The sequence below is a fragment of the Aquarana catesbeiana genome, linkage group LG09 (assembly GCF_042186555.1).
Source record: "Aquarana catesbeiana isolate 2022-GZ linkage group LG09, ASM4218655v1, whole genome shotgun sequence".
Classification (NCBI taxonomy): Eukaryota; Metazoa; Chordata; class Amphibia; order Anura; family Ranidae; genus Aquarana; species Aquarana catesbeiana.
In genome coordinates, this window is record NC_133332.1 from 211,702,704 (window position 1) to 211,723,749 (window position 21,046).

General features: G+C 43.6%; 1 protein-coding gene across 3 annotated transcripts in view; it reads left to right on the forward strand.

The window, feature by feature from the left end:
• Positions 1–21,046, forward strand: part of GPSM1 (G protein signaling modulator 1) — an 811,168-nt gene that overhangs the window by 441,484 nt on the left and 348,638 nt on the right. For all 3 annotated transcript variants that reach the window (XM_073599650.1, XM_073599651.1, XM_073599649.1), the window contains one exon: positions 6,027–6,191. In XM_073599650.1, the coding sequence (XP_073455751.1) occupies positions 6,027–6,191 (165 nt within the window). The remainder of the gene's footprint in view (positions 1–6,026; positions 6,192–21,046) is intronic.

Genomic DNA, 21,046 nt, shown 5'->3' on the forward strand with positions numbered 1-21,046 from the left:
CAGGTCAGTCAAAGTTCAGTAGGTCCACCCTGCACCAGGTTGGACGATATCCCCCCAGGTAAAAAAAAAAAAAAAAAAAGGGGAATGGGAGAATAAGTCGGGTAAGTATGTTTCAGCGGATCAAAGAAAAAAACTTGAAATTCATCTCACCCCTAATAGGTTACAGTCAACCAGGAAATAAAAGCTCAAGAGAATCCTCACCAGAGCAACCATGTCTCAGACCGGCAGCGAAGACCTCACGGCCCCTCTGTCACCTTCTCCGGTCTCAGAAAGCGGCAGCGTGCAATCCCTTAGGGGATGGACTATCCCCAAACTGACGGCAGAGCTCAGACGCAGAGGTGTCCCCTTCCCCGCCACAGCAAGGAAAGGCGAGCTTTTCAAACTCCTCTTTCCCCCACCAGCAGCAGGACCCAGTATCCAACAGGCATCCCTTCAGTCGATATCATCGGCCATTTCACAATTACACACGATGGTGTCATCTCTATCCACCTCAGTGGCAGACATCCAAACCAGGGTTGCACTTCTGGAGGCCCGACCGGCCACGGCTGTCCCCGACCCAACGGCAACTCAAAGCTTGACACCTCTTCCTGCAGGTACCTCAGGCTCGAGCCACATTGTCTACCCCTCCCACCTGGTCCCAACCAGTATCAGGAAGGACATCTTGGACGGCAAGGACGTCAACCTGGCCTCTCTCCTCATTTCCGTGCATGATTTGGCAGAAAATAAAGCCTACTCCTGGGGTGACATATCAGTGGTCCTTAAAGCCAAAGACCCCAGATTGAACCGCAAGCTAACAGTCTCAGAGTTTACCCTGGCCTTTGGCATGCTCAGAGATGTCCTGTGCTCAGCCACCCCTAGCAGGCGGGAAGAGCTGGACTTGTATCTCCATACTGTGGTAGACTTGGGCCACAAGTACGGAGGTTTTGCCTTTTACGACTACCATCGTTCCTTTTCAGCCAAGGCCGCGGCCAGACTCATACAGTTCCAGATCACGACAGATTGGAGTCTCATGGATACAGAGCTCTTCTGCCGCCACTTTGCCGGCTTACGCTCACCTCTGTGTGCGATTTGCCAGTCTTCCACCCACACTGCCACCTGGTGCGCCAATACGGCAACCAGACGGCCTTTCGAGTTTCCCTCTACCTCAGGTTCAGTACAGGGTCAGCCGATCCCTGAACCAACGCCTCAGGTGGACAAACTCGGACGCCCAGTCCGAACCGTGGGAGGGGCAGCCATCTGTAATAACTTTAATCAGGGGTCCTGCAACTTCAGCCAGTGCCGTCTACTTCACCTCTGCACCTTATGTCATAGAGCACACCCTAGGATTTTGTGTGAAGTCAAGCAACACAAGAAGGCGTGACTAAGCCGGATCAACCTCTTATGGTTAGGATGGTATCTCACTTCACATCCCACCCCTTCCCTGGCCACCTTCCTTATCCAAGGCTTCACAGCAGGCTTTCACACCGGCCTCATTTCACTACCCCACACTACCCACGAATGTGCCAATCTTCGTTCGGCAGCCATTGACGAACAAGCCATAGATCAGCTCTTACAGGCAGAGGTGGATCGAGGTTACGTGATAGGCCCTTTCAGTTGCCCCCCTTTCAACACATGGAGAGTCAGCCCTATTGGGCTTGTCAAGGGCAAGTTTTCAAATAAATTGCGTTTGGTGTACGACTTGTCTGCGCCTCATTCTTCCCACATACCCAGTCTCAATTCCCTGATCCCCTCCGAGGAGTTTTCCCTAAAATATTCTTCCGTGGACATGGCAATACAAGCGATCATCAAAGCAGGCACAGGCGCCTGGCTCTCCAAAGCCGACATCTCGGATGCCTTCAAGCTCCTGCCCATCCACCCATCCCTTTGGTGCTGGCATGGCATCAAGTGGAAGGAAGCATATTATTTTGCTACAAAGCTCACCTTCGGTTCGAAGAGTAGCCCGTGGCTCTTCGACACGTTCGCCCAGTCCCTCGGTTGGATACTATTACACAAGGGTCAATGCCATGAAGTCATCCATTATTTAGATGACTTCCTACTGATAGAACCACCCAGCAAGCCCCCAGGAGATCTCGACAAACTTAGGGTAATTTTTGGAAACCTCAATGTTCCTATTGCCGAGCACAAAGTCGATGGCCCAGCAAATAGCATCACTTTTCTCGGGGTCAGCTTGGATACCTGCGCAATGCAAGCCAGTCTCCCCATCGACAAACTATCACGCATTAGGGCAGTCCTTCACGAGTTTACACACACCAAGGACTGTACCAAAAAACAGTTGCAGTCCCTCCTGGGTATGCTCAACTTCGCTATGCGAATTATTCCACAAGGCCGCACATTTGTATCACGCCTACTCAGATTTCTGTCGGAAACTCAAGACCCTGATCAGATTCTGAATTTAGACTCCGCAGCCATAGCGGACCTGTCCATGTGGGAGGAATTCTTGTCCGCCTGGAATGGCATATCTCTATTCATACCTATAGTTTCGGTCCATTCACCCCAGGTGGTAACGGACGCCGCAGCCTCCACAGGTTTCGCGGCAATTTTTGGCCATCATTGGTTTTCAGGACCCTGGCCTCAACAGGTACTATTGATACCCGGCTTTTCCCAAACATCTGCCCTCTTTGAGCTTTACCCCATAGTGGCAGCCGCACAACTCTGGGGCCACCACTGGACAGGACAAACTGTAGTCTTTAGCACCGACAACCAGGCCACGGCAGACATCATCAACAAAGGCAGGTCCAAGTCCCTAGCAGTCATGTCCTTCCTGCGCAGGTTGGTACAACTGTCTTTACAACATCAGTTCAATATACACTGTGCATTTATTCCCGGCAGATACAACTCAGCAGCTGACGCACTGTCACGTTTCAATTATTCCTCCTTTTTCAATCAGGTTCCCGATGCCGATCCAATGTCGGCCCCTATCCCTGTCTGGTCACAACTGACCCTGGACTAGATCAACATTTACACGGAGCTACACAACTCATAAATCATTCCCTCTCCTACAACACACTTAAAGCCTACCAGACAGCTTGGAAGGCCTTCAACAAATTCCTCACGTCCTGCAGTAAAGGACCAACAGATATCAAGCAGGTACTGGCCTTCACTGCACACTGCCACACGCAGTTGGCCTTATCCTACAATACCATCCGGCTATACCTAGCCGGCATTCAACATTTTATGGCGCTTGAAGACCCCACGAAATCTTCACTATTCTCATCTCACGCTATACGAGCCGTTTTAAGGGGAATCCAGAAACAACAACCAGTCATCAGCACTAAGCGCTTGCCCATTACGGGACCCATCTTTAGGGACATGTCAACTATTCTGGCTACCTCGCCATTCGGTCTGCTCCGCAGCACGGTCTTACAAGCAGCGATATATCTAGCGTACTATGGGTTCATGCGCCCTGGCGAATTCACCTCTAACAAACCCACAGACCGAGTATTACGCAGACGACACTTACTTAGATACCAAGACCACTTCATCCTGCACCTCGAGGTCTCTAAAACCCAGCAAACGGGCTCAGGAGCGAACATTCACCTCTACAAAACCGACAACAGCTGGTGTCCAGTCGCCGTACTCAACCGGCTCCTGTCACTCCTGCCTGAACAACCAGACAGCAGTCCCCTTCTACCGTTCCCAGTTAAACCCTTAAACGCCTCTCAGTTTGTGGAACACATAAGAATACTTCTCCGCAATCTTCATCTTAACCCTAGTCAGTATTCCGGACACTCGTTTCGCATCGGAGCAGCCTCCGCGGCATCCCGCCACGGGGTTCCGGACCACATCATCAAAAGACTGGGCAGGTGGAAGTCAGCCTGCTTCGCCCGGTATATCCCCAACCCACAAACAGAGATGGCACAGGCATTCTCCAAATTGGCTCAATAAATAATTGAAAATCAATAAAATCATAACCCTACCTGAATGTTTTTGCCCCCTTATTTTGGCATACCGGCCATTAGACCAAGGCACACTTTCAGGTCCATTTCATATGCTAAGTCCACACTTTCAGGTCCATTTCCGATGGTAAGTCCTATCTTTACTGTAAGTGGTATTCATGTACATACCGGACATAGGGCTCCAACCATAAGTAGGAAGGCCAGTATGGTGGCCTGAATTTATGGGAGGAGCCCGGGGGGGTACTTAAGCAGCCCGCTCACCTGTGGTGCTTGTCGGTTTCCTGTGCGCGATACCCACCCTCCCATCCCCATTTCACAGCATTTCTCAAACTATTCATTTCATTCATTTCTCTTACAGAATAACCATTTCTTAAACCAGGGTATGCCCCCTTATTTTGGCATACCGGCCATTAGACCAAGGCACACTTTCAGGTCCATTTCATATGCTAAGTCCACACTTTCAGGTCCATTTCCGATGGTAAGTCCTATCTTTACTGTAAGTGGTATTCATGTACATACCGGACATAGGGCTCCAACCATAAATATATATATATATATATATATATATATATATATATATATATATATATATATATGTGTGTGACAGATATAGTGTATATATTTATTTAAAAAAATGTAATACAACATGGTCATTGCTTTGAGCATATGAATATGATCCCCCGGGGACAATGTAAGTGTGGTGGATGAGTTGATATATCCAGAGGGCTGCCCCTGCAGGAGGGTCTCCCTCCTTTTTATAACCACACATACACACAGGTACATGTGCAAAAAAAAAACCCTGATGAAGTCACGTGACGTAATGTGTAGGCCACCCTGGACTGGAAGTGATGTCAGACGCGTACATGCTGAGTATATGATAGATTGACCAAGGGGTTTTTATCATTTGTTTGATGTAAGAGTTACTCTATTTAATAAATTCTATTTATTTTAAATACTACACTAAGGGAGGTCACTTTGTTTTATCCTAACATATGGATAAGCGTGGTGGCCGTCGCCTTAAAGGGACTATTACCACGGATTACTTTGTTAAATCTGGCAGAACTGGGACCAGGCAAAGATCGGTGGAGCATTGCTTATAGTATGGAATGGTAAACAAAAGGCTCATTTGATTACTCATTAAGGTGAGAGTTTTGGAAGCACATAGGTGTCACAAGGAGGTGGAAGCACACCAATTGTCTTCACATTATCACACATAAATTGATTTTTTTGTGGATTGCACATGTCATATTACCGCTGGAGAATGAACTGTTATACACCATAATATAGTTTATGCACTTTGTTGTGGACTGCACTATGTTTATACACTTTATATGTGATTTGTTTTGATAATTTGTTATTTATTTTATGCATTAATTCATTAGGGAGCTTGCGCAACAGCATTCACAAATAATATATTACTTCTGGAAACACAGTGGGTGTCTGTAGCAACTCTATTATTAGAATTATTAGAATATAGGTTCACACACACACATTGTGTTCAAACATTTTGGATAACTATTATTTGCACTAAGATAGCGAAGAGGTATACTTTTTGTATCAAAGATTTACAATTGTCACCAGAACAAGAGGTGAGGGTAATAACTGTCTAAGAGAGGAACTCCTCTCACTTTGTAGAGAATTTCTCTAATTTCCTGTTGTGTCTTCGGGGCAGGAAGTAAAAATAAGATAAAAAAATGCCTATACGTAAATTGAATATGTTGCAGCAGTTTCAGTATACATAGGGGCTTCTTTGTCTGGGGATCACCAAGAACAAACAGTATCAATTGAAATAGTGGGCAGAGGCAGAACAACACAATATAAAGAAATTTGAACATTGGGATAAAAAAGTGAGAAAATATAAAGTGTTTGAGATTTAAATGTTTGCAAAGAAAGCTGGTCCATGTGCTATATATCTACTTATATGAAGCCTTTATAAGTAAACGTCTGCTTTATGGAAAACCTGTGCAGTGAGGAATTGACCCACTTCTTCCAGCTATGCGATTCAAAGTATGAAAGTAAGAGGGTATAAGCACATCAGAGAGCAACCTAGCATTTTCAAAAGAAGGGTCAGTAAAGGCTGTCTAAGTATTTCTTTAATGAAACAAGTGTCTTCAATTCTTTTAACTGCAGACTCAGAACGGGGACAGCCATCACATGCCAGACCTAAAGAAGGACCGGAATACAAAACCAGCACGTAACAGAAAATACAAAGAAAATCATTGTTGCACAGATGCCCAATCTCCGGATGGCACGCCAGTCGACACTATGGATGTTCGAATCCAGATGCCGCACCTGGTAAGCAGAAAGTTATCTTATAGTGATCATGCAAAATAAGAGGAGTTCTTTGTTTCTATGTTAGCTGGCCTGTCTTTTATTGACTTCAATGACTGTATTCATGGGTAAGAAAAGTCAGTCTGAGGACCAGTGTAGACAGGCTTTGTTTGCTTCAAAACTGCTGCTCTCTTGATAAAAGTCTATAGGAATGTAAAAGCAGCAGAAACAGGTCAGCTTCACCTGCAGTAAATTCTAGGTGATCTCAGAAACATGTCAAAAGAAAATGGCATTTACCTATTGAAGCTTGTCTAGTCAACACAGGCCCTAAAACTAACTGCAGCAGATTAAATCACTGGCCAGATTTGTATGTTTCTCAGGGGCTCTTCAGTGATTGTTGCTGCTGGTATGAGGTTTTATTGTCTGTCACATTGGGGTTTATTTACTAAAGGCAAATCCACTTTGCACTGCAAGTGCATTTGGAAGTGCAGTCGCTGTAGATCCGAGGGGGGGGCATGCAAGGAAAATAAAAAATAGCATTTTTGTTTGTACATGATTGGATGATAAAATCAGCAGAGCTTCCCCTCCTTTCAGATCTTCCCCTTGGATTTACAGTGACTGCACTTCCAAGTGGATTTGCCTTTAGTAAATTTAGTAAATCAGTAAATTTAGTAAATCAACCCCATTGTCTTGTTCATGTATTTTACATTAGAAGAATGCAACAGAAAGAATGAAATGCCATAGCAAGTGATATGCATAGTTGAGAAATCAGGGTAAAAAGCTATGGCACTCATATGGGTTACTAAACCACTGTCATACTAAATTCCAGCCTTAACTAAAATATCAAAGGAGTTGGTTTTAGATTGGCAGATCACTTGGTAACAATGACCATCTGGAAGAAAACGGCTGAAATCACTGCAGAGCTAAAAAAATGCAATAAACATTTTCCAGCTTGGCTGATGCAGTGCATGCAGGATGGAAAGTTGGTTTCTTTTTCTCTGTAGGAAAAGGAACAATCGGCATTCAGCCTGCAGAGATTTTTTCCAGTTGTTACTTTGTGAGCAGGAAAACATGTACCAGTCCTGATTACCACCCTCTAATGCTTACATGGCCTTGGTTACATTTGTTAAGCTGACTGGTGATTTGTTATCTGCAATTTTTTTTTTTGGCTTTGTCAGTGGAAGGGTGCTTTGTTGTCATATTGTATTGGGTTTATATGCATTGGATGTACCTGTTTGTTAGCATTTGAATAATGCAAAGAAAGTCAGAAAATTATAGCAGGAGGCTTTTAACAATATAAAAAAAAAAAACTTAAAGCGGAGTTCCACCCATTTTCTGAACTTTGTCTGTGCTGCATGCCCTTAGCTTATACTTTTCACAATGGCCTTTTTTTTTTTTTATGCTTGTAAATACCTTATTTTAGTTTGTTCTCCACGACTTCCGCCTCTAATCGCCTAGGCGATTACGTCACTAGGCGATTCGCAAAGGTTCCTGGGATAGCGTCATCATGTATCCCAGGAGTCCTTGCGAATCGCCTATTGCCGAAATCTTGCGTTATTTCCAGACCGTTGCTATGGCAACATGTCAGGAGGATGGAGTGCCACTCTGTGACATTACTGCGCAGGCGCGAGATCGGGAGGTGCATGCTGGGAATCCTACTGCACCTAGTCCCGGAAATAGATACTAGGGGGCTTCAGATGCCCACAGTGGACATGGCCCCTGCCAGCTTCTGAGATCGAGGTAGTCTATTTTAAACTGAAATTAACCGGAATACACTAAAGGCACTAGCTAAATGTGCCAGATAAAGTTTAACAAATGACAGCGGCATTTAAAAAAAAATTTGACTTGGGGGACTGGAACTCCACTTTAAATGCAAAAACAGGACATTAAAGAGAAACTATCATATTAGCCACAGCTGAAGTTGCCCTCCGACACAGGAGTCTTTTACTGCCCAACTCCAGGAAGAGGTGCTGGTTCCAAGTTAGAGTTGACCTCCATGGCATTGTGCACAGTAATGCGTCTGCCCAGGAACAAAGGCCACATCCTGGAATTAGATAATGTATCATCCAGTAGTGGATAGGAGACTCTGCTATGTCAGTTATAAGTTAGGTTGTTTCAGACATGGTGTTAAAAAAAGTGAGGCATGAAATCTTAAAAGCCTTAATTATACCAGTCTGCTTTGACACTACCTTTTGTGGAAGCTGCATTACCCACAACCTCAATTTTAGCAAAAAAAGAAAACAGTTGTTCACTTTGTGCAGCACACCCGGGCATGTTACAGAGATCAGAATGACACGCCAATAATTGCCGGGTGAGCATTTAAAGTGAGGAGGATTTCTCATTTAACCATTAAACGAACTACAACAAAGGTGCGGATAACAATGCTGGATTATGCTAATAGAGGGATGAAAGGTGACGCTCATCATTAAATTGTTACTAAAGCTAAATGCTGGTTTCTTTGAGTTCCTGAGAGCATCTTATTCGGGGCTGATAAACACTCCAAGGAAATGACTGCAAAAAAATTGCAATACATTAAAGTAGATGTAAAACTCAAAAGTTACTTTGTGTGAAATCACATTTACAAATATCTTCCATGTAGATGGAAGTTATTAATCTTCCTAAATTTTTTTCTGTCAATTTCACTTACCGTATTTATCGGCGTATAACACGCACATTCATTTTCAGAGGGAAGTTTCAGGAAAAAAACTTAAATTTTAAATAAGGAACTTTGAAGCAAAATAAGGGTCAGTGCCCATCTGCAGCCTCACCATTGCCTTCGATGTAGCCTGATCAATGCCCATCTGCAGCCTCACAAGTGCCATCAATGCAGCCTCATCAGTCCACATCAATGCAGCAGCCTCACCATTGCCATCAGTGCAGCCTGATCGATGCCCATCTGCAGCCTAGAGGGGACAGGGAGAGGGGTGGGATAAGCGCCGACAGATTACATACAGTGAGAGTCTCCTATGATAGACAGAACAGTGGTCCAATGGCGGCCCAGGAGATGGGACTTCCTATTATAGAGGCCACCAAGTAAACAGGAGTTTCTCACTGTATGTAATCTGACGCCACTCGTCCTGCTCCCGCACACGCTATTTGCACCCAATTTTCATGGTGAATGCACTAAATACTGCCTTTTGTAACTTTTATCTGGGTTCTGTTGAAAACTCCATGCTCAGTTGCCAGATGCCATTTTACATGGCAGACTGGATTATATACATACAGTACTGTCCAAAGGTTTTAGGCAGGTATGAAAAAATGCTGTAAATTAAGAATGCTTCCAGAAATAGAAGTGTTAAAGCGTTTGTAAGGCCGCGTATACACGGGCGGACTTTTCGACCGGACTGGTCCGACAGACTTTCCAGCGGACTTTCGACAGACTTTTGACGGACTTGCGACTGACTTTTTAACGAACGGACTTGCCTACACACGATCACACCAAAGTCCAACGGATTCGTACATGATGATGTACACCAGGCTAAAATAAGGAAGTTGATAAACAGTAGCCAATAGCTGCCCTAGCATTGTTTTTTTGTCCGTCGGACTAGCATACAGACGAACGGATTTCTGGGTCCGGAGGAGTTACGACGTAAAGATTTGAAGCATGTTCCAAATCTAAAGTCCATCAGATTTGCGACTGGAAAAGTCCGCAGAAGGTCTGGTGAAGCCCACACACGATCGGGGCGTCCGTCGGACAAGTCCGGTCGAAAAGTCGGACCGTGTGTACGCTGCATAACTCTAAAAAAAAAAAAAAAAGGATCCCGTTCCTTTAAAGCATGTTATACAGCGCAGTGCTTGTGCTGTTTAATTTGGCCCCTTCTATCACCTGAAATACCTGGCTGATCCTGCCTGGTTCTGCCCTCCCCTCTGTAAACTGACCATGGTTTATCATGGCTGCTGAGCCCTGACACCATGGTCAGTTTACGTGCCTCTGTCATCCACAGCTCTCCACTGTCCTCTCCTCCCTACCCTCCCTCACCTCCCTGCCTGTCAGCTCCGTCCGTTCCCCATCCTTGCTGCTTCTAAAATAACTGTTTTCTTTCTATAGTCCCCTCTGTTAGATAACATGATGTTCCCCAGTGTATGTGATTTATAAAAATATGCTGCCTAATGCTTTATTTCAGAGCGCCGATCAGCGCTCATGTGACTGCTTGCTGGTCTCCTCCTCTCTCCTCCACTTCCCGGCTAACATCAGCGGGGGATTTTCAGTATCTCCCCCTGCAGCTGTCAGATCGGGAGAGGAGACCAGTGGGTCACATGAGCGCTGAGCAGTGCACTGAAATAAAATATTAGGCAGCATATTTTTTATAAATAAAAGTTCAGGGCTAGATAAGTAAAGTGCAAGTCGTGTGAATAACACAAAGCACATGATATGTGCATACATCCAAATAGATATACTAAAGTGCAATCTGTGCAGTCAATAATATATGAGCAATATAAGAAAACAATAAAAATTGCATAAAGACACTGAGTAAACTCTAAAACACATATGCAAAATTACATCACATGTGAAAGGATGCAATTATGTGCAAAAAGAAAAAGTTCATATAGAGTTGAATTTCATCAAAGAAAGTCCCATGGAGGAAAAGTGTATTGAAAATGACGATCAGACACCTGGCAGCGTGTTACCCATCACCACAACAAAATGAAGGCTTACCAGAAAGCCAGCGACCCACCTTACTCAGGGAGGTCACATGATTGGATCTGTGATCCACTGAGAAGGAAGTCCGGACGTTTCACTCCAGGAGCCTTGGATAGTTTACACCAGAAGGTTCCCAGCTGATCTTGTCATTAAGAAACCTCAGTGCCGGAATGTATATGAAACAAAAAACTCCACATAGTGTGATATTGTCTTTGCATCCGATTTAATAAAAGTAGTACACTTACATAAAATTGTAAAGTTCAAGCTGAGAATGAATCACAATCCAAACAAATCAATCCCCTTGTAAATTCCGAACAGCGATCGCAAATGCACAGCAACGTGTGTACGTGACTGTCCCGGCGATCGTTTCGCCATAAACGACTTCATCAGGAGTTATATTTTTATAAATCACATACACTGGGGAACATCATGTTATCTAACAGAGGGAACCACTTTACGGGTTTATTTTTATTGATTATCAAAATGTAAATGAACAGAAATCTAAACCAAATCAATATTTCTTATTCTTGTTTGACTTTTGACGTTTGTTCTTATTTACGCTTGTTTGATTTCTTGTTCTTATTTATGCTGAAGATGGTTCTTATTCTTATTGACATTGGCTGTATGTTTGGGGTTGTTGCCCTGCTGCAAAATAAATTTGGGGCCAATCACACACCTCCCTGATGGTATGGCAAGATGGATAAGTATCTTCCTGTATTTCTCAGTGATGATGTTTTAAACACCTGACAAGAGGGAGGGCCTTCAAAGCAGCTGTAAATACGGCTTTTTATCTTCAAGATTGGTAATGATTTGTCTGTTTCCAAAACTCTACCAGTAGTGGCATTTCTAGGCAATCCGTTGTGGAATTCAGCTCCATCTCTAGGTGTCACAACCCCAGACCTTACAGGCATGCTTATCAATGGGCCGCATCAATAGAGATGCCAAAACCACCAAAGGATTACCCTCTCCCCTAACCGCTGCCATGTTTTAGTGTCTCTATGGTCATCCCCAAATCTGCTAATAAAATCTCAGTCCTCCTTACCTGGCAAATATGTCTGTCCCAGTAAATCCCATGGCTACCATGCCTACTGTCCTCTGCCCTTGGTGAGACCCTTTAAAACTAAAATAACATGACCCTGATCAAGAGTCACCACAGGTGGTTGGCTGCTGTGCAGTTAAAATCAACCTTTTTATAATTAATTGCTGGGCAGGATATGATGGGTTAAAGAGAACGTCATTGTCATGTCATTGAAGAAATATGTGGGCTTTGGTACATGCTAATTGTTTGGCGGTTTCTGGATTTGGTTCTTCCTGGTAACGAACAAAGAACAAGTTGGCAGATTCAGGAGTTCTGAGTTTACTGGCTACATTTTTCTGACCAGTAAGTCAAAAAGTATTGAAGACACGCCAGTAGCATATTCAGAAGAAATTCTGCAATGGCAGCTGTCGTATTTATCTCAACACAAGTTTCAAGTGGATGTAAACCCCATTCATTAAATCTGACCTAGGCACATATATCTGTAGTGTTTACTTATCTTTCTCCAAAGCCCTAAGTCCTGTGTCTTTCTGCTGCTCCGTTCTTCTGTCATCGGCATGATAACTTCTGACAAGTTCTCCGACAACCGAGATAAAAGCAGCTGAAAATTTGTGTTGGGGAGGTAACTTGGAGACAGATAAGCAGAGGGCTGGTTTATTCACAGCACAGCTCTGCAAGTTTTTTCATTCCTCTGCCTATGAAAATTCTTAGGAAATGAATGTTCTAAGAAAGTTCGTTAGTTTTTCCCCCCACTAGTGGGGTCAAATTGATGTCCGTTTTCGACTGCAGTAATGAGAGAATGCAAATGGAAATGTTTTCTTAAACAAACACATTTCTAACAGTGTATGTGGTTTTCTTATGGTAAAGTCCATTCATTCCAAAATCAAATGTTAAATGGAAACAAAATCTTTTGAAGACATGGTTGGAGAATTTTCGTATTATTTTCCCCAAGACCTTTCCCACAGATTTTTTTTGTTCGAAACTCTATCCATCTATGGCTGGCATCACTAAATGGTGGCCTGCGGTCTGCGTCCGGCCCAAGCTGCTGGTCTTTCCGGATCGCTGCGATCATGCCATTTAGTCGCCGCTTTTGTCCACAGCCTCCTCCGCTATCATTAGAGTAGAGAGGAGCGGGAGGCGGGAAAATTCTTAACTAGGGGCAGGACCAGCACTGCGTGGACAGAGGTAGCTGTTTGTCATGTTAATCGGGAGGTGATTGGCTGCTAGGAGGCGGTCCTACAGCCAATCACCAGTTCGCTAATATGAAAAGTTAACCCGCGCCCCGCCCCAGTGCTGCTGTGCCTGCAGTTTAGGATTGTCCCGCCTCCTGCTCTCCGCTCTGTGAAAGGTAGGAGAGTAAAGTGAGGAAAATATATGGAACTGTGAAGGATGGGGAGTGGGGGAATGGGGGCAGTGACCATGGGGGGGGCATGTAAAGGGGGCAATAAATGTGTGGGGGTGATATGTGAAGGGGCAAAATGTGAAGGGGGCAATACTGTGTAGGGTGATATGTGAAGGGGGCAATTCTGTGTGGGGAGATATGTGAAGGGGGGCAATACTGTGTGGGATGATATGTGAAGGGGGGCAATACTGTGTGGGGTGATATGTGAAGGGGGGCAATACTGTGTGGGGAGATATGTGAAGGGGGGCAATACTGTAATAAGTAATAAGAATGATATCATTAGCAGTAATCAGCATGGATTCATGAAGAATCATTCTTGCCAAACCAATCTATTAACCTTCTATGAGGAGGTGAGTTGCCATCTAGATAAAGGAAGGCCCGTAGACGTGGTGTATCTGGATTTTGCAAAAGCATTTGACACAGTTCCCCATAAACGTTTACTGTACAAAATAAGGTGCGTTGGCATGGACCATAGGGTGAGTACATGGATTGAAAACTGGCTACAAGGGCGTGTTCAGAGGGTGGTGATAAATGGGGAGTACTCAGAATGGTCAGGGGTGGGTAGTGGGGTTCCCCAGGGTTCTGTGCTGGAACCAATCCTATTTAATTTGTTCATAAACGACCTGGAGGATGGGATAAACAGTTCAATCTCGGTATTTGCAGACGATACTAAGCTAAGCAGGGCAATAACTTCTCCGCAGGATGTGGAAATCTTGCAAAAAGACCTGAACAAATTAATGGGGTGGGCGACTACATGGCAAATGAGGTTCAATGTAGAAAAATGTAAAATAATGCATTTGGGTGGCAAAAATATGAATGCAATCTATACACTGGGGGGAGAACCTCTGGGGGAATCTAGGATGGAAAAGGACCTGGGGGTCCTAGTGGATGATAGGCTCAGAAATGGCATGCAATGCCAAGCTGCTGCTAATAAAGCAAACAGAATATTGGCATGCATTAAAAGGGGGATCAACTGCAGAGATAAAACGATAATTCTTCCGCTCTACAAGACTCTGGTCCGCCCGCACCTGGAGTATGCTGTCCAGTTCTGGGCACCAGTCCTCAGGAGGGACGTACTGGAAATGGAGCGAGTACAAAGAAGGGCAACAAAGCTAATAAAGGGTCTGGAGGATCTTAGTTATGAGGAAAGGTTGCGAGCACTGAACTTATTCTCTCTGGAGAAGAGACGCTTGAGAGGGGATATGATTTCAATTTACAAATACTGTACTGGTGACCCCACAATAGGGATGAAACTTTTTCGCAGAAGAGAGTTTAATAAGACTCGTGGCCACTCATTACAATTAGAAGAAAAGAGGTTTAACCTTAAACTACGTAGAGGGTTCTTTACTGTAAGAGCGGCAAGGATGTGGAATTCCCTTCCACAGGCGGTGGTCTCAGCGGGGAGCATTGATAGCTTCAAGAAACTATTAGATAATCACCTGAATGACCGCAATATACAGGGATATGTAATGTAATACTGACACATAATCACACACATAGGTTGGACTTGATGGACTTGTGTCTTTTTTCAACCTCACCTACTATGTAACTGTGGGGGGGGATATGTGAAGGGGGGCAATACTGTGTGGGGGGATATGTGAAGTTGGGCAATACTGTGTGGGGGGATATGTGAAGAGGGGCAATACTGTGTGGGGGGATATGTGAAGGGGGGGCAATACTGTGTGGGGGGATATGTGAAGGGGGGCAATACTGTGTGGGGGGATATGTGAAAGGGGGCAATACTGTGTGGGGTGATATGTGAAGGGGGCAATACTGTGTGGGTTGGTATGTGAAGGGGGGCAATACTGTGTGGGTTGATATGTGAAGGGGGGCAATACTGTGTGGCTTGATATGTGAAGGGGGCAATACTGTGTGGGTTGATATGTGAAGGGGGCAATACTGTGTGGGGTGATATGTGAAGGGGAAATACTGTGTGGGGTGATATGTGAAGGGGGCAATACTGTTTGGGAGTGATATGTGAAGGAGGGAAATACAGTGTGGGGGTGATATGTGAAAGGTAGCAGTGCTGTGGTGGGGAAGATGTGAAGGGGACAAGCAGCTGTGCACAAAATGAGGTGCTGCACAGAAAACGTGCAGGGGTACCATTGACTCTTAAACGCAGTGAAATGCAAGGAGCAATTTCCCGCACATGGAAATTGCATGGTACAAACGCACCATGCAGTTTCCATGCAGCTGCATTTTTAAAAAGGTGCCAGAACCTTTTCCCAGCATAAAAAAGCAGGCACAGCAACCCATTCAAATGAATGGACTGTCATGCCTGCACACCTGGGCTGTGATGTAAAGAATCTGAGTCATCGCACAAAACTGCGATTCGGACCTGGAAGAAAATTTTACTAATCGGACCTCCATGAATTTTAATTCAATACCCCGATCTATCGGTTACTTTTGTTATATTGACAACTTTTTCATATTCCCTTTTGTAGCTTAGTAGAATTATTATTTCAAATAATGTCATCCTGAATTGGAAAGGATTTTGTTTTACCCACTTCACCCCGTTAATGACCAGGACATATTTTGTGATACGGCACTGCGTTACTTTAACTTTTATTTTTTGTGCTAGAAAACAAAAAAAAATATTTTTTACTTTCTGCTATAAAACATCCAATAAAAAAAATGTAAAAAAATCTAATTTCTTCATCAATTTATGCCAATACGTATTCTGCTATATATTTTTAGTAAAAAAATCCCAATAAGCGTATATTGAATGTAGACGCAATAACTTTTGCGCAAACCAAAATATGGGATGTTTTTATGGCATTTTTTAATAGATTTTTATAGTGGCGATCAGCGATTTTTAGCGGGACTGCAGACAAATCGGACACCTGACACTTTTTTGGGGACCCGTGACATTATTATAGTGATCAGTGCTAAAAATATGCAATATTACTGTACTGACACTGGTAGGGAAGGGGTTAACATCAGGGTTGATCAAAGGGTTGATAGGGCGTACACACGGTCGGACTTTGTTCGGACATTCCGACAACAAAATCCTTGGATTTTTTCCGACGGATGTTGGCTCAAACTTGTTTTGTCTACACACGGTCGCACAAAGTTGTCGGAAAATCCGATCGTTCTAAACGCGGTGACGTAAAACACGTACGTCGGGACTATAAACGGGGCAGTGGCCAATAGCTTTCATCTCTTTATTTATTCTGAGCATGCGTGGCACTTTGTCCGTCGGATTTGTGTACACACGATGGGAATTTCCGACAACGGATTTTGTTGTCGGAAAATTTTATCTCCTGCTCTCCAACTTTGTGTGTCGGAAAATCCGATGGAAAATGTCCGATGGAGCCCACACACAGTCGGAATTTCCGACAACACACTCCGATCGGACATTTTCCATCGGAAAATCCGACCGTGTGTACGGGGCATAAGTGTGTGCCTAGCTGGTGCTTGCTAACTGTGGGGGTTGCTCTGACTGGGTGAAGACAGATCGGTGTTCCTGCTTAGCAGGAACACAAGATCTCTATCTTCTCCCCTTGTCAGAACGGCAATCTGCCTTGTTTACATAGGCAGATCGCCGTTCTGTCTCTCCCCGGAACAATTGCGGTTGGCCGATGTACATCGGGGCCGTTGATTGGCTCCCCCTCTGTCCAATCAGTGTGCGACCGCACCTCCGGCGACATGCACACACCCCCTAGGGTCTATTGCATGAAGTGATGTACAGGTACATGATTTCACGCAATAGAGCCAACCTGCCGCAGTACATATGTTAGGCGGTCGGCAAGTGGTTAAACCGTTTTGTATACACAGAAAATTATCCTTCAGTGATGTTTTTATAGGATAACTGTATTTTATTGTCCCACATTTGTGTATAATTTATGAATGTCTAATATAGAGCATAAAAATCACTTTTATTTCCTGCAAATCATCTCATGCATTTGTGCGTGTGTGGTCACCAGACTGAGATCACAGCATTAAAAATAGATTCAAATCTCCTTTAAATCACATTGCTGTATGCTAGAAGGTAATATTTTTATCAGTTATAATTTAAAGTATACCTTTTAATGTTACGCAAGGAAACCATTTTTGCACCCGGACCAGTAAACGGTTGTTTAATCTACTGGGAATTGATGACATGTTGAGCAAATGTAAAATAGTAAAATAAAACGTCTGCTTTATTTAATGTGGCAATTGGCATATTTAAAGGGCTTTTCCATTATTGATTCATTGGTTTCTACCAGCCTTCCCTTGCAACTGTCACCAAATCAATTGCTTTTTATCCCAAAATGTGGAAAGATTGAATATTATTTTTTCTAGCAGTGTTGTGCTCCTGTGAGTTCTAGGTACCAACTAACCATACATCGCGCACAGTACAACAACAATCAGCCAATGGGAATGCTTTTATCACTGAATTTCTAATAAAATGGAGTAACTCTTGAATCAGTAAATTGTGAATTAGTAAAATTCTTGTTTGCTTGGTAATTGGTCATGTTGTGGATTTTGTAGGTGTAAGCAGTGAAACCTATGCCTTTGATTTCTATTTTCAACCAGCATTTAGATGTTTTAGTTTTGCAGACTCAATTCCTTTTCTACAACTGCGCTCAGCTGTGTCCTTCCATCCTAGAGAACAGATAATAATTGTATCAAATGAGTTAAACAAGAGGTGAGCTGGAACAGAGGAAGGAGTACATTTGAGTTACATGCTAATTATTCACACAATGAGCTGATAGTTGTATTTCTATGAAAGGACATAATTATCTTGTGGGTTTATGATACAATTGGATACATATTATAGAACAATGCAGAAAATTCAAGTACCATAGTGACAACAGGCTGGGGGGGGGGGGGGGATGTGATGGGTGCAAGCTATAGACAGATTGTGCAAAGCAAAACCCACATAAAATAGGTCTGTCATTAAAGATTTACCTGAATCAACACACAAAATGTCAGCCTTATCAAATTACATTATTATGAGGAGAAGGGTCCCTCTATCTTGCTTCCTAATGTAACTCAAAGTCTAGGCAAAGATCACGAGGCCTCTGGCGGCCAAGGACATGGTTTGTGTTTACACTATTAGAGACACCGGAGAGCAACCTGTTCCTGATCCTGTCTGGCAGTGAGAAAACATCACCAAAGCTCAAAAACAGTCTTAAGCAGAAAACAGGGTCTGCATTTGTACACTACATGTAGTGTACAAATATGGCTGTCCTTTGTACAGATTTTTATTAAACAACATACAGAAGCAATGGCTTTGAAATACACTATATTACCAAAGTATTGGGATGCCTGCCTTTACACGCACATGAACTTTAATGGCATCCTAGTCTTAGTCCGTAGGGTTCAGTATGGAGTTGGCCCACCCTTTGCAGCTATAACAGCTTTACCTCTTCTGGGAAGGCTGTTCACAAGGTTTAGGAGTGTGTCTATGGGAATGTTTGATCATTCTTCCAGAAGCGCATTTGTGAAGTTAGGCACTGATGTGGACGAGAAGGCCTGGCTCGCAGTCTCCACTCTAATTCATCCCAAAGGTGTTCAATCGGGTTGAGGACAGGCCAGTCAAGTTCCTCCACCCCAAACTCGCTCATCTATGTCTTTATGGACCTTGCTTTGTGCACCAGTCCAAATCATTTGGTGGAGGTGGGATTATGGTGTGGGGTTAGTTTTCAGGGGTTGGGCTTGGCCCCTTAGTTCCAGTTCAGCATACAAAGACATTTTGGATAATTTCATGCTCCCAACTTTGTGGGAACAGTTTGGGGATGGCCCCTTCCTGTTCCAACATGACTGCGCACAAAGCAAGGTCCATAAAGACATGGATGAGTGAGTTTGGGATGGATGAACTTGACTGGTCTGCACAGAGTCCTGACCTCAACCAGATAGAACACCTTTGGGATGAATTAGAATGGAGACTGTGAGCCAGGCCTTCTCGTCCATATCAGTGCCTGACCTCACAAATGCGCTTCTGGAAGAATGGTCAAACATTCCCATAGACACACTCCTAAACCTTGTGGACAGTCTTCCCAGAGGAGTTGAAGCTGTTATAGCTGCAAAGAGTGGGCCATCTCAATATTGAACCCGACTAAGACTGGGATACCATTAAAGTTCATGTGCGTGTAAAGGCAGATGTCACAATTCAGCAGATTTCCTTTATATGTAGACCTAAAAAAACTGAGAGGTTTTTGTGTTGCCCATAACAACTTAAATGAATTTTGTAGTGCAGCTCAGACAGCGAGAAATAACAGTTGGGTTAAACTGTACATTTTTGGTATACATATACTTTTCAGAATGTTGTTTGCTGTCAGATTCATTAGAAAGTCACCTGCAATGTCTGGGAACCCTCAGGCAAGCTGTGCAATGTTTCTCGTTAGCCCCAGGTTTTGCCAACACTGCTGTATGCTCAGGACTTAAGAACCACCTTCTACAAATAGACAAACGGTGGACAGACAAGCCACAAATGTATTCTAATATGCCTTTCTGCCTGAATAGTCTCTTCCAGAGCGACAGCGGAGAAATGGTTTAGAAATGTATTTTTTGTGAGCGCATGAATTTAAATTTGCTTTTTCTGAAAGTAAGCCAATACAGTACCTCAGACAAAACTTATCTGCAGACGTGCTCTTGTCTTAGATCCTTCAAGAGTAAACACCATTTTGTCAGTGGAAAAACAACTTTTTTTTTTATAAGTAGCTGTTTTAGTAAGTCATACCAACCAAAAAATGATTCAGGTTTGGGTGGATGTTCCAAGCTGAAGTAACATACCAGTTTCCCAAGTGAAATATCTGCACCTGGTTCCCCAGCTACTATGATGACGTCCCTCTCTCATTTCTTTAAAGTGGGTGTAAAGCCAATGTCATCCTTTCTAAACTACTGTCATAGGGGTTATTTATAAGGATATACATGCCTCCTGCATGTATCTTTACCTGTCAAATGTCTCCCCTCTGTCTGTTATTAGACCCGAAAAACTGCATATTCTGTGGGTGGGTCTGTTGTATGGAGCTCGGTGGGTGGAGTCGTGATGTCAGTAGACTCCCCGCCCACCTCTACACTCCCCTTGTCAATATGCATTTTCTCCTGTGTATTTCTTACACTGAACTTCTGCTATGATCTCTAACATCCAGTGAAAAGACAGGAAAGTAACCACATGACTTCAGCATGCCAAATCATGGTGAGGGGTGGAACACCCAATCCTTGCAGAGCTGCTGATGAAAGGAGTGGGGGAGGGAATTTAAAAATACTGCATGTCTCTTAGGCTAGTGCATGAGATGTAAATCACCTGTCACTCACAGCAAGGGGGAGGATTTGACAAAGTTTTTCTCAGTTTGTCAAGAATTGTCTCACTGAACAATAAAAGAGGATTGCTCGGAGATGGATTAGCTCTTTGTGGCAAGACTGGGCTCAAATGATAGGAAATCTTATACACTACAGTATGATAAAAAAAAAAAAAAAAAATTGGGGGTTTACATCCACTTTAATTTTATGGAGAGTGCAGCCAAAGGTGTGAGACTGCAAGGTGGGAGTGGTCTAAGCCAGGAGTTTGATAAAGGGGACACTGAGCTACATAGACATGTCACATTTTCTCTTGCCAAAAATCAATAAATAATACAAGTCCGTGCTAGGGATTTCAATAGCTAGGCAGCTAACATCAAAGTTTGACATAAAAACAAAAGAATGTTCAAGTCTACATTTTCACCTTAAACATTTTCTCTGGCGACTTTGTAAGTAAAGTGACCATTGAAGTGCCTTGAAGATGTTAGAAGCTGGTGTGTCATTTAGACCATGTCTCCATCTATAACTGGAAGGCTCAGTTTTGTTTGTGTCAGCTGTCCAGAGTTGATTAA